Below are 13,128 nucleotides of genomic sequence, written 5' to 3'. Positions count from 1 at the left end.
GGAGGAAGAAGGGGGGGGGGGGGGGGATGCGCGCGTGTGCGCGGGGGAACGGGGGGAGCGCGCAACCCGCGCGCGGCTGCGCGGGAACTGCGCGGGAACTGCGCGGGAAGGGGGGGGGGCGTGTGCGCGCTCGCCCCGCGCTGCTGGGGGAGCCGGAGGGGCTGGGTTGGGAGGAGGAGGAGGAGGAGGAGGAGGAGGAGGAGGGGGAAGGGGAGGAGGAGGAGGGGGAGTCGGTGTGTGGTGCACGCCGCGCTCCCAGCACAAAAGCCCAGGGAAAGAAACTCTTGGAAAGCTGGGAGCGAACGGTGGGGCCGGGCAGGAGCAGGTCGAACCGTCCGGGTCTGTTCGTCTCCACTGGATAAATTTTGCAACTGCGGAGGAATTAAATCCGATTTTCTTGTTGTTGTTTTTTTTTTATTTTTCTTTTTTTTTTTTTCCCACCCCCTACCCCCAAGATTTTTTTTTCTTCTTTTTTTCTTTTTGAGAGCGAGAGGGAAGGCAGAGCCGCGCTTCTCTCCCCCCTCTCTTTTCACGCGCTCGATCTTTTTTATTTTTATTTTTGTTTCCCTTGGGGTAGAGGTGCACGCGAGGAGGAAAAAAAAAAAAAAAAAGTAAAGGACTATGTTTGCTTCGTGGCTGACTTTCGCCGTGCTCTGGGGAACTTTCTGTGCAGGTAAGAGCCTCTCGGCGTGTTTACCTCCCGCTCGGGCTCTCGGTCGCGTCCCCAAATGCAGAATTGAATGGGCCGTGCGGTTCTTTGCAGCCACCCTCCGAAGCACAGCACCCGAGCTGGGGAATCCCCCCACTCCTGCATCGCCTTCATTTCCTTTATTGTTGTTATTATTAATTTTTTTTTCCTTTTTATTTTCACTCCCTCCCTCTCCGTTTTCTCCCTGCTCGCAGGACGAGCCTTCCCGTGCTGCTTTTTGTTCCCTCCAGGCAGCCTGTGGGAATTCATGGCAATGTAAACACGGCGCGATCTCGAGGAAACTTTGCAAAAATGGGCATTCACTCCTGGGACGGGGGCGTGGGGGACAAGCCGAGGATGATGCGGGAGGGGGGCACAAGTTGGGAGCAGCGGGAGGAGACCCGGGCTCGCTCCGGAATGCTGCGGGCTCTCTCAGGTAGTGGCCATGTGTGCGCTCCGCTCCTGCCGGGCTGCGCTTGTGTAACTCGGGGAGGGTGTGGGGGACCCCCCTCCATCCCAAAGGGACCCCCCCGGTTCCCCTTTTCCACCTCGGGGCGCTGCGGTCCCATAGGGTTAGCAGGGAAGGAACCTGTGGGGGCTGGCTGCTCCGTGGGGAGCGGGAGGAAAGTTGGGGAAAAGGGGGTGTGTGCGGCGGGGGGTGCCTGGGGAGCATCCCTCCGGAGGAGGCTCTGCGGGCGGAGGAGGGTGTTTATTTTGTAATAATCATCCCGTTTATTTTACGGACATGGGCTACAAACTTCATCATCTCCATCCCGCGGGGCGCGCGTCGTGCCAGGGGACGCGGGTGGAAGTTCGCCCAGAGCCCGAGCGCGGCCGGGGGAGTTGGAGGGGACGCGGGCCGGGCTCTCCATGGGGCGGCGGGAGCGCTCAGCCCCGCTGTGCTGCCCCCGAGCACCTGAACACGCGGGCACGCTGGAAATCCCCGCACTCCCCACTTGCCCTTCTTGTTCTAATTATTCTTTATGTTATTGTTATATTTCCCTTATTTTTTTTTTTTTTTCATTACCGCCGCGTTTTCCTTAGGAGAAAGCCGTGCGGCAGCAATTTTGCCTCCCCCCTTCTTGCCTGGTCACCAGGACCCCCCCGGGGCTGAGCCCCCCGCCCGGCTCTGGGCTGTGCCTCGTTACATCCCTTCCGTCCCCGGCCGGGGCTGGGGGGGCGCGGAGGGTCAGGGCCGGGGCCGGGGGGCTCAGGGTGCGGGAGGCAGCGATGCTGCAGCCCCGCGGTGGGCAGCCGCGGAGTTCCCGGCGCTTTGGCATCGCCGTGGCGCGGGTGGGGGCCCGGGGGGTTTCCCCGCGGGTCCCGGTGCGGGTCCCGGTGCGGGTCCCGGTGCGGATCCCCCGGCCCGGGGAAGGCGCTGCCCGGCGGGGCCGCGGGGGGAGCGGGCGCGGAGCCGGCCCCGGGGCGCTCCTGCAGCCGGGCTTCCTTTGTTCCGAGTGCCCATTAAATATGCGCTGCCACCGCCTGCCTCTGCCATTACCCGCCGTGCCACAGCTTCCTTATTTTTTTTTTTTTAAGTCGCACCAAAAGTGAGAGCGAGCGGCAATATATATAAAAAAAAAAAAAAAAAAAAAAAAAAAAAGGAGCGGACTATAAAAAAATTTTAAAAAAATTAATTTCTTAGCGAGCAAAGGCAGCTCGGGATTTTTTTATCTGATGGCCAGGACACTTGTACGCAGCTTTGTTTGCATGTGTTGGGAAGGGGGATGTGCGGGTTTGTATTTACATAGCAGCGCTGAGCAGAGCAGGTATTTTGGAAGGAGGGAGCGGGGGGGGGGGGGGCTGTGTGTGTGCCAGCAGCATTCCTGGTGCTCGGCGTTGCTATCATCACAACAGCTCTCCTGGCTGGAAAATTCTATTATGTGCATAAAGGAGATTTATGGTCAATTTCTTTCCATATATCTTGGAATCCTTTTATCTTGGGTGATTCAATAAAAGAGATGGCTTCCGGATTATTTTTGTTGTTTTTGGTTTTGGTTTTGGGTATGGCGTTGGGTTTTTGTTTGGTTTGGTTTTGGTATTTAACCTGGTCCTGTGTCTGTGTGCACAGAGCGGCTGGAATCTAAGTTGGAGGGGAGAAAAGCAATTGCTCTAATAAAAAACAACACCCTGAAAGCTTCTTAAATGTATCATGATATGAAAAAGATAATCTGACAGGGCATACCTATGCTGAATTTTTCCTCACCCCCCCTGGAAATACAATAAAGAAACCCCAGAAAACGAATATAATTCTGTTTATATGGAAAGGTCCTTTTGAATCACTAAATCAGTGCATTAGAACCATTCTGTAAATCCCTCCCTCTCTTTTAAAGCCTTTCTGCCTTTCTTGTGATATTTATGAGTATTTATCAACGTGATCTTTATTGTCCAGTTTTTCCTAAAGCTGTTGAGTCAAAAAAAAAAAAAAAAGAAGGAAAACAAGCTGAGATACCCGAAGTTGGAATGTGTTGCTGGGATTCAGAGCACTGGGCTTTGCTCAAAGTCTGCCTTTTGTGTGTGTACATGTTAGGGCTCTGTGAAAGTGGTGGGCTTTTCGAAAATCACTTAACCTCCATTGTTGATGCTTCTCATCTCTACCTTGGCTGGATGTAACAAAGCAAGCACGGGCTGCTGTTCTTTAAAAAAAAAATAAATCTGTCACGCTCAGTTTTTTGGAATATTGAGGATTCGTTGAGGAAAACATTATGTTGATTTTTAGCCCTTTGTTTGCAAATTCTCTGCAGCCCAAATGTTCAGAAATCATGTTTTAATCGATGAGCTTGAGAAACTACAGAAGGTGTAAAAGGATTTGTCTTGCGGAATGCATTGCTAACATGTTTTCCAAGCCATTACATTACTTTTATTTCGGTGCAAGTTTAAGTAATGCCATGCAGCAATGAACTGTGCTGCGAATGGATCTGGTGTCCTCTTTCACTGTCTTGTATTTATCCTCTTGTGCTTGAGAAAGGGAATAAAACTGGCTTCATTAGCTTGCTAATTAAACACAATGAAGTGCGTGGCCCAAGGTTAATGGCAATGGCCTTTAAAAACACAAAACTCTTGAACAGGTGTTTCGGATATATATTTTTTTAATCCGCTATCAAATCTAGATAATTACACCACCGACATAGCCACTGTCAGAGTTCTGTGGAGAAGAAAATCCTGTGTTAGAGATGCCAGCGATCAGTGCATTATTTTTAGTGACATTATTTATAAACACCTCTCCAGGTCCTGCACAACCTGTGGTTTAGCTCCCCCCTCTCCGTTTCAAAGCATCTCCTGCATCCTCCCTTCGGCTGCTGCATTAAAAACCCTGGATCCCTGCACCGGAGTGAGGGTCTAACCGAGGTGGGGAGTTGATTAAAGTATTTACAGGCTGGAATTTCTGCCTTTGCCGGTGCCTTTGAGCAGCCCGTGCGGGCTGGATGCGATGGGAAGGAGCAGGGATGGGAAGGAGCAGCCGATCAAAGCCGAGGGCTCGCAGTGCCCGGCGGAGCTGGAGCTGTCAGCAGCCTCCTGTCCACTCTGCTCTCCATCAGCTAAAACACGCCTGTCAGGCTTTTTTGTGCTCCCCGTGACGCAACAGTTGTGGACCTCCCCTGCTGGCACTGAATAGATGGTAGGGAAGAAAGAAGCAGGCCAACCTCACTGGTTTTTCTCCCCCCCCCCCCCCCACTCCCCCTTTTTTTTTTTTTCTTTTCTGTTCTGTTGTTGTTTTTGTCCTCCTCTCTCCCTCCCACCATTCTCCCCCTTCCCCATGCACACACTCCTTGCTTTGCAGATCAGCCTAGGAGGGCTCCCTGTCTCCAGGTTGGGATGGAGGAGATCATCTTTAAAATGTTGGTGATGGGATGATGGGACCAGCCCAGGAATCCCACTGCTGTGCTCTCCACGGTGTGGGTCCTCCTGCAGGTGTAAAAGGAACCAAGGGATGCTAATCTTTATTTATCAAGGGTGAAGGAGGTGGATGGCAGAGATTTTTTGCGGCTGGGCACCTCTCAGGGCTGTGTTTGTGTGCTGTGCCCAGAGGCAAAGTTGCCTGTTCCTAGAAAGCCATGCCACCTTTAAAATAAAATAACTAGAAGTCAAAGTTACTCCATTTTTGGGGCCTTGTAGCAGAAGGGGTTTTGGCTGTCATGTTCCAGGACCTGCTCTTAGAAACATTTCTAAAATTTGGTGTTAAAGTACTTGACTTTGTGATGCTGCACTAGGATAGTCAGAATTAAATGGGATTTCAAGAGCGCAGCACCTTTCAAGCCCCATGAAATGTAAACAGAAATGACCTTTCTATCAAACACAATCAGGACAGTGGTCTAAAAGTTGTGGAAATGTCTTGCTCACCCCTTGCTCCAAGCTCTGCAGGACACAGGCAGGGCAGGACACTGATGCTCTGAATGTCTCCTTGGAAATCCATGTGTCCAGCCCTGTCTGCTGGCACTGGAGAAGGGTGGCTGAAATTTGGGAAGGGTGTAGGAACCTTCTAGAGCTGAGCAGTGATCTAAATGACCCAAATGAAAGCCCTGATGGGGTTGTGCCCCTGGGCAACCGGAGAAGTGCTTGTGCGCTGGGGAAGTCTCATGGAGGCAGCTCGGGCACTCAGGGTTGGTCAGTGCCTGCTGCAGAATTGGCATTTTCTTGCTAAATGGGCAGGAGGAGCAGTGTCACCGAGGCAGGTGGGTGAGTTTCCCAGGTCCTGGGGTGGGCACTGGGGTGGGCACTGGGATGCTGTGCCTTGGCACCCCCACAGCACCCGCGCTCCAGCGCTCTCCCCGCAACAAAACCTTGTGGGAACTCGGGAAATGGGAACCACGGAGTGTAATCTCTGCTTTAAAGAGGTGTTGTCTTTCTCTTTTATCCCTCCTTGGCCTTTGATTTTAAAGCTAGCAGGGGAGTGTGATTTTCCTGCCTGGCCAATAGCACTGCCTGGATCTGAATTATTCAGTGTAGCACTTGGCATTCTGCACCCTGTTCCCACTTAAGCTCTTTTTCGCCTGTTCCTTCATGTGGAGATTTTCACATCAGTGAAATTGGATGTGTTTAAGAGAGGTGTTTGTGGCCGAAGCATTCACCAGTATAAGCTCTACTCTTCCCCTTCCCTTTCCCCTCCATTAACCATTGAGGATCAGCTAATGTCTAATCTCTTCTCTTCATTATTACTTCATTCTGAAATGATTTTGTATGTCATTAGTCATTTGTTCCTTTAAGGTATATTAGAAAAATATACATCACTTCCCCCCAGCCTTCTTTGTAAGGTTTCTTAGAGCCACTGAAGTCAGAGGGGCAAAGAAGTAAATTAAAAATGAAACATTCTGAAACCTTCTGCCTGTGTATTCTGCAGACCCAGCACATTTTATGCTTAGATTTGAATATAACTGTTGGTCTTTTTCACCAGTTTCATGTTCTTTTCTCTCTGTCATCTTCCTCCTTTACCATGGTATAGCTTCAATTCGAACTTAAAGAGCAGCAATTGTCAGTGTACACTGTAAAATAATAATATGCTTCCCTCCAGCACACAAGTGCCTCTTGTTTTGCCAGTATTTGAATCTTTTTCTCTGGTTTGGTTATTGCATGTGGCATTGGTCCATCGTGCTACTTAAGAAAAAAAATCTGTTGCTGGTGTCTAGGTGCCTTAGAAAAATACAGCTCCTCTTTTTGCAAAGTGTAGAGAGACGGTCCCTGCCCCAAAATCCTTGAGCAGAGGGGCCAAGAGAGAGAAAATTCTGTCTGCAACCTCTCCCTGCTGCATCACCAAGTGGCTCAGCCAAGGTCACACCCAATATTTTGTACCCGTACTGAAAGAATAATCTGCATGAAGAAATGTTTCTGTCTGGGGTAAAATTTGGCTTGAACCTGAGCATGCTCTGTCCATTTTATGTGATTTTTTAAAAATTTCTTTTCTTCTGATGGCTGTGCTGGAGGCGGTTTGTGCATTTTCAGTCTTGGAAGGATCCTTTTCTCTCAGGCTGGGCTGCCTGCGAGCAGGGACTGGCTCATACAGGTGTGCAAAGAGAAGCACAGAGGGAGGAGCAGCCTGATGTGCCTGGCTGGAGGAGGATGTGAATGCCCCGTGTGAGTGATGAGTTTCTCATCAATAATTCCACGATTTCCACCTTGGTGTGTGTTTCAGCTCAGATTCAGTTTCGGGCTTTGGGGGAGCTCTGCTCAGGGGATGGCACAGCCCTGGCTGCAGAGCAGGAGCCACCCCGGGCCTGGAGCACCAATTTTGCCTTCATGATGGGTTTGGGGTGTATTAAGGAGCTGAAATAAAGCTTTGAAAGTGTTTTCTGGAAGTGAAACTTGTATCTCTGGGTGTTTAATCTGGGAACATAAAAATTGACCAGTTATTTCTTGGTGGGAGTGACTTCTCTGAGATCTTGAAGTCAAGGGCAAGGAAATTGCTCCCCATCCTCTGGGGTCCATGGCTGGTGCTCTGACCACCTCATTATCCTTTTTTGTCCACCTGGAATTAAATTTGCTGGGAAAAATAGAATGTTCTGGTAATTTTATTAAACCATAAGTATCAATTTGGGGTTTTTTTCTCCTGTCTGAGTCTCATAGTAATGTATAGTGTATGAATGCCTTCTCTTTAAATAAAGAGAATAAAGCACATGAAAAGATGCAGTGCTTTACAATCTCAGCTCCATTAATTTTCACTGAAGTGGATACTCAGGCAAATTTAGATGTGGATTTTTGAACTGGACTTCTCCTGTCTAATAAGTACTTTTGTGTGACAAAGGGAGAGGAAAAAGGTGCTCCTGGGAGCAGAGGGGGTGAGTTAATCCTCCTCCAGTAAAGCTGGAAATGGAATGTATTGCTGTCAGTTTTATAGAGAAATAAACAAAACCTGGGGGAAATGAGTGTGTGTCTGGCACTTTCTGGACCAACCCCAAATCCCAGACCTGTGCTGAACGAGTCCCAAACCACAGCAGCAAAGGCTGTCATTTTAAAAATTTCATAGTAGCTGACACTGTAGGGTCTTAGGTGCTGTGACTGCTTCTGCAGTTTTGTTTTTTTTTTTTTTTTTTTTCTTTAATTATTTATTTTTGTTATTTAAAGCTTTTTCCCATTATAGAACTTGTTTTCTTAGTGGTAGCAGAACTTGAAATTTTCTGTGTAGTGCCAGTAGTGCTAATGCAATGCTTCTTCCTAATTTATTTCTCTAAGGTGTGAGATGCTAAGCCTTTGAGTGGATGAGAGGGATAAAGTTAGCTCCATTTGTGCCTGATCTATCAAATGGTCAATCTAGGTCGCTAACTGTTCTTTTCTTCGACATTTAGCTATTTAAAAATGCCTCGCGTAATGGGTGCAACCTCTAAAATTTGGCTTTTAGGAATATTTTGCTTATACATAATTTACCTCTGCTGACTGCTTTGAATTCCTGGGGAGGGAGGAATGCAGCCATGGGCCTGAAGTGAAGAAATGTTCAATCAAAACTCGTCTCCTTTTTGTGACTTTTAAGAAGTACTTCAGAAAATGAGAATATTGCAGGGTTTTTAAGCCCTTTTAGTGCTTTTCTTATGTTTTGCAGTCTCTGGATTGCTTCTGAGGGCTGCTGGCTGTTGCTGCAGTTTGGCTGAGCTGTCTGCAAACTCCCCCCTCCAGTTGCTCTGTTTGCTACTGACACTTTCTTCTTCTGGGAAAAGAGGGGATTTGAGCTTTGCACAGTTGATGTCCAGGCCTTTCTCTGAGGCAGCAAGCTGAGCTTTGCAATAAGAAAGTTTTGAGGAGGCTGTGGCACTGCTTCTGCGAGAGCCAGTGAGTTTTGTAGGCACTCAAATGTGGGAAGGCACTGGCTTTGCTTCAGACCTGGGCACTGCCACATGGATTTCCAGGAGTCCCTTGCTAAGCAGAGAGAAACTGCAGTTGGCTTGGGATGCAGCTGCCCAGCAAAGTGCAGATTGGTGGTGATCCTGGTGGTGGCCTGTGATGGTGTTCACTGGGGTTCTTGGTTTGGGGAAGAGACGAGCATCTGACTCGGCGTTTCAGAAGGCTGATTTATTATTTTATGATATATATTACATTAAAACTATACTAAAAGAATAGAAGAAAGGATTTCATCAGAAGGCCGGCTAAGAATAGAATAGCAAAGAATGAATAACAAAGGTTTGTGGCTCGGACTCTCTGTCCGAGCCAGCTGACTGTGATTGGCCATTAATTAGAAACAACCACATGAGACCAATCACAGATGCACCTGTTGCATTCCACAGCAGCACATAACCATTGTTTACATTTTGTTCCTGAGGTCTCTCAGCTTCTCAGGAGGAAAAATCCTAAGGAAAGGATTTTTCAGAAAAGATGTCTGCGACAGTAGCCTTGTCCTCATTCTTGGGACAACAGAGCCATGGCAATGTGACCTCCAGGCTCCCAGCTCTCTTCTTTCTCCAAACCTTTAGGTTTTGGGGTTTTATTTCTCCTCAGTATGGGGAACAGTGGGATTTTTCTGGCCACTTTAGTTCCTGAGGGTAATTAATGGGTTAAGAATGCAAATTCCCCTGTATATTTGCAGGCTGAGAAATTCAGTTGTCCTTGGGTTTCTGTGGTGAGAGTATCCAGTTACAGCCCAGCAGCAGCCATTGGGCAGCTCTTGGGTGAACAAAAGTTTGAACTCATAATCCTTTGCTTTCTCATGCACCCACAGCTTATCAGGCACTTTTAGTTTTATAGGAAAGCTTCTGTTAAAGCTCATTCTTACACCTGGGGCAAGGCATTTTTCCAAATACCTATTACAGTTGTGCTGGAAAACACTCGACAGAAAAGTGAGATTTTTGTGGTGGGCAATAGGCACTGGTGCTGACACACCTGGAACAGTTCCCTGCTATGAAATTCCTTTTTATGTGAGCACAGCCTGAAGCAGGATGGGATGGTGCTTTTTGATGCTTGGTGCTGCCTTCTTGGGATGCTGGCTCTGGTTGCTGCCAGAGATGTGGAATTGAGTGCCTGGGTCTGGTGAGGGTTCTGGAGTCATGGCAGCACCATCTCTGAATGGAAGCTCAGGTGGGGATGCTGCCATGGGGTGTGCCCCGCCACTGAGCTGTCTCATCGCTGCTCCTGGGCTTCCTTTGAAATATTTCAAAGAAAAATGTTTAAAAAAAACCAAAACCAAAACATAAATCATAACTTCCTCCCCCCTCAAAACAGCAAACTCAGAAAAAGCCAAAGAATCCCTCCAACAACTCAAAACTCATGGAAATTAGCATTTTGATCTCATCGCTGTTATTTTACTGCCGTAGGATCTTCCTCAAGCTCCTGGAGCATCTTTGTAAAGTGAAACCATGAATCTGGGCCCTGTGGAAGGGCTCAGTAATAACAAGAAATTCCCGTGTAGGTTTTAATCACCTTTTACAGTGTTTGAAACAACGCAGTGTCCCTCCAGTCCCAATTTCCAGCCTTCTTTGGCTCTGTGATAAGGACCAGCAATGCCCGATGGAGCCTTCTGATGAGCACACTTGCTGTCCCTGGGTGTTCCCTCTCCTGGGTGCAGCTTGGTGGCACAAAGCCCGTTCAGCCTGGATTTTGCTGGATGCTAAAAAGAAAAAAAAAAAAAAAAAAAAAAAGGAAAGGAAAGGAAAAAGCACCCAGACACTGAATGTGCTGTCCCCAGGGCTGCTGTCTCTGATGCCCTGACACTCTGCCTGTTCACATTTGCTGCAGATTGGCTGCATGTGCCCGTTCCTGGAGGGTATTTTATGTATTTTAACATTTATATTGTGCCTTAGATAACTGTGGAAGTCTTTAACAGCTAATTTTTATTGCTGTAGAAAGTTTCCTCTAGATACATGGCTTCTGCTGTCATCTAATGGGACAGAGTTAGTGTTGCTAAAAGCAAACACCAGAAATTTTTTTTTTCCTTTTCTTAATTGGTAATAGAATTTCCTTTCCCGTGCAATCGTGTAGGGATCGACTGCTTATTATGTAGCAGCTAAAAAGAAACCCTCCAAGGTAACTGTGAGCCTCAGAGGTAAATGAGATGCAAGTGTATCTGTCTGGGTAACTGTGTCTGTGGACTCCTTCTCAATGAATCCCTGGTGAAAGAAGAGACCCTGGGCGAGGGACGTGCCCTTCTCCTGCACCCAGAGCTCCTCCAATGACATCCCCAAAGCTTTTTGTACATGGAAATTATTTTGGAATGAGCTAACATGCACAGCTTTGGAGTGTGGCGCAACAAAATAAAGTTGGCTAAAAATAGGCCTGGATATGAAAGGCAAAAAAAGTGGGAGAGGGGGGAGCTGAGAGTCATTTTCCAGGCATTGTTGATAGGATTTCAGGGTCCCGAGGAGGGGAGATGAATGTCTTTCTGTTATAGGAACAGCTGCTCTCTGTCCATCGGGATCCAGTGTTTGCCTATCCGACTCATAATAATTAAACAAAAGAGTTATTTCATAGCAGCCTTGGTGGAGGATTTATGTTGGGATTTTATCTTTTTTCAATTTATACTTTTCTTCGTCTAATTCAGCAAAATATAAAGTTAAACCTCTCACCTGGGCTGGGGCTCAGCCCTCATCAGATCTGTTACAGCTGTCTGGTGACTGGGCCATTCAGAGCTGTATTAATTAAACAAACCAAAATGAAAAGAAATAAAATCATTAAGCTTCTCTATTGCACTTGTTCTTTGTGACATTTGTGTCCTGAACATGTGATTCAGGTGTTAGCAGCTCCCTAGTATGGCCACTCAATGCAACATGCAGATTTCTTTTCCTCTTTCCTTTTACTTTTTACTGATTTCCACTCCCCTGCCCATCTTGAGAGCTAGGAGGTCTCTTGACTGAGAGAAGAGACACAAAGAAGTCTCAGATGCAAAGTGTAGCAGCACTTTGGGAATGGATCCACACTTTGGGAATGGATCCACACTTTGGGAATGGATCTGCATTTTGGGAATGGATCTGCATTTTGGGAATGGATCTGCATTTTGGGAATGGATCTGTGCTTTGGGAATGGATCTGCGCTTTGGGAATGAATCTACATTTTGGGAATGGATCTACATTTTGGGAATGGATCTGTGCTTTGGGAATGGATCTGCGCTTTGGGAATGGACCTGCATTTTGGGAATGGATCCGCATTTTGGGAATGGACCTGCATTTTGGGAATGGATCTATTTCTTGTGGCTTTATTCTGATGCAGTTAACCCTGCAGAGCCCCTTGGTATGGGTCAGTCCTTGTGGCAGAGTGAGGTAAATTTCCTTACCTGGTACCTTCTTGTGTATTCAGCCACAAATTTAACACAATTTGGGGTTGCAGCCTCCTCTTCGCAGAACTCTCCCACCATCTTCTGTCACTGCCCCCGTGGAGGGTTTCCAGAAGATTGCACCTGGAAATTACTGGTTTTCACTTCTTTTCATCACAGCATTTTTAAGAGGCATGCTGAAGCTACCATTCCTTGAAGATCACAGGTTAGAATTTACCCAGTGCTGAAGCACCACAAGCAGCTCCCTGATGTCCAGGGCTCCCATCACAGGATCCTTTCCCAGGTTTTAATGGAATCCATGCCTCCATGAACCTTTTGAACCCTGTCTGTTCGTTTAATACCATTTACCCCTCTCCAAAAGAGAATAGGCCCAGTTGGATGGTAAGGCTAAAGCCAGAGCTGTGCTATGTTTATATTAATAATTTCTACTGGTGAAATATGGATCTGAGACTTTGCTTCATTCATTTAAACCTCGTAGTTAATAGGCAATAGTGGAAATGTACCATGTGCATGATTATTGCAGTGACCTGATTTCACATGCACTTCTTATCTTATCTGACTTCTGATAAAAAAAAAAAGAATTATATAAAAAATTGATTTTGGGAGCCCTGTGAAGGAGAAGGAAACCACTTATTTCAACCCCCAAATTCCTCTGAGCTGTAGAAACATTGTCAAAGTAATTGTAGCCTTTTCAATTTTTTTCCTGTGTAGATTTCTTTCTGTGTAGTCTCAGAAAAACCTGTGCTCTGTTGATGGATGTCACTGTTTTTTTACTTGTGACAAATATCTCCCAAGGTATTGTTTGAGTGATGTAGAATTGGTTCATGTGTAAAATTCCAGCTTTTCATGAATACTTTATCACGAGTATGTGCATGCCAGGTTTTTCTGGATTAAGGTGTTATACCTTTAGAGGTTTGCTGTGGGATATCATCTTAATCATTTTTTACTGTAATTTAATCACCTTAATTAAAACTGCATTGAATTGTGGAAAGTAATTTGGATCTGGAGAGCAGTGGGGTTGATATTTATATTTTTTTTTGGTCTTGTTAGATGATGGTAATGGTCTTGGCAAGTTTCTGCTAAAAATTAGCACAGTGTATAAAAACTCATGTTGCCAAGTTAGTCCAGTATTTCTCCAGCTAATTGCGGCCTTGAAGGGTACAATATAAAAGGTCATCTTTGTTAGAGAACTGCAGGCTTCTCCTGCGAGACAGAAACCCATGTCCTTATCAAGGATGAAATCTTGGCTCCTTGGTTA

The 13,128-nt window shown here is 46.8% G+C and overlaps 1 protein-coding gene across 1 annotated transcript in view; it reads left to right on the top strand.

Moving 5' to 3' along the window:
- The first annotated feature begins 245 nt into the window (after positions 1-245).
- ACVR2B (activin A receptor type 2B) overlaps positions 246-13,128 on the top strand; it is a 106,254-nt gene continuing 93,371 nt past the window's right edge. Inside the window, exon 1 of the mRNA XM_063178544.1 lies at positions 246-673. Coding sequence (XP_063034614.1) covers positions 622-673 — 52 coding nt within the window. The 5' untranslated portion in view covers positions 246-621. The remainder of the gene's footprint in view (positions 674-13,128) is intronic.

The sequence above is a fragment of the Melospiza melodia genome, chromosome 1 (assembly GCF_035770615.1).
Source record: "Melospiza melodia melodia isolate bMelMel2 chromosome 1, bMelMel2.pri, whole genome shotgun sequence".
NCBI classification, from domain to species: Eukaryota; Metazoa; Chordata; class Aves; order Passeriformes; family Passerellidae; genus Melospiza; species Melospiza melodia.
The sequence above is the reverse complement of the archived record's forward strand: the minus strand, read 5'-3'. Positions and strand labels throughout refer to the sequence as shown.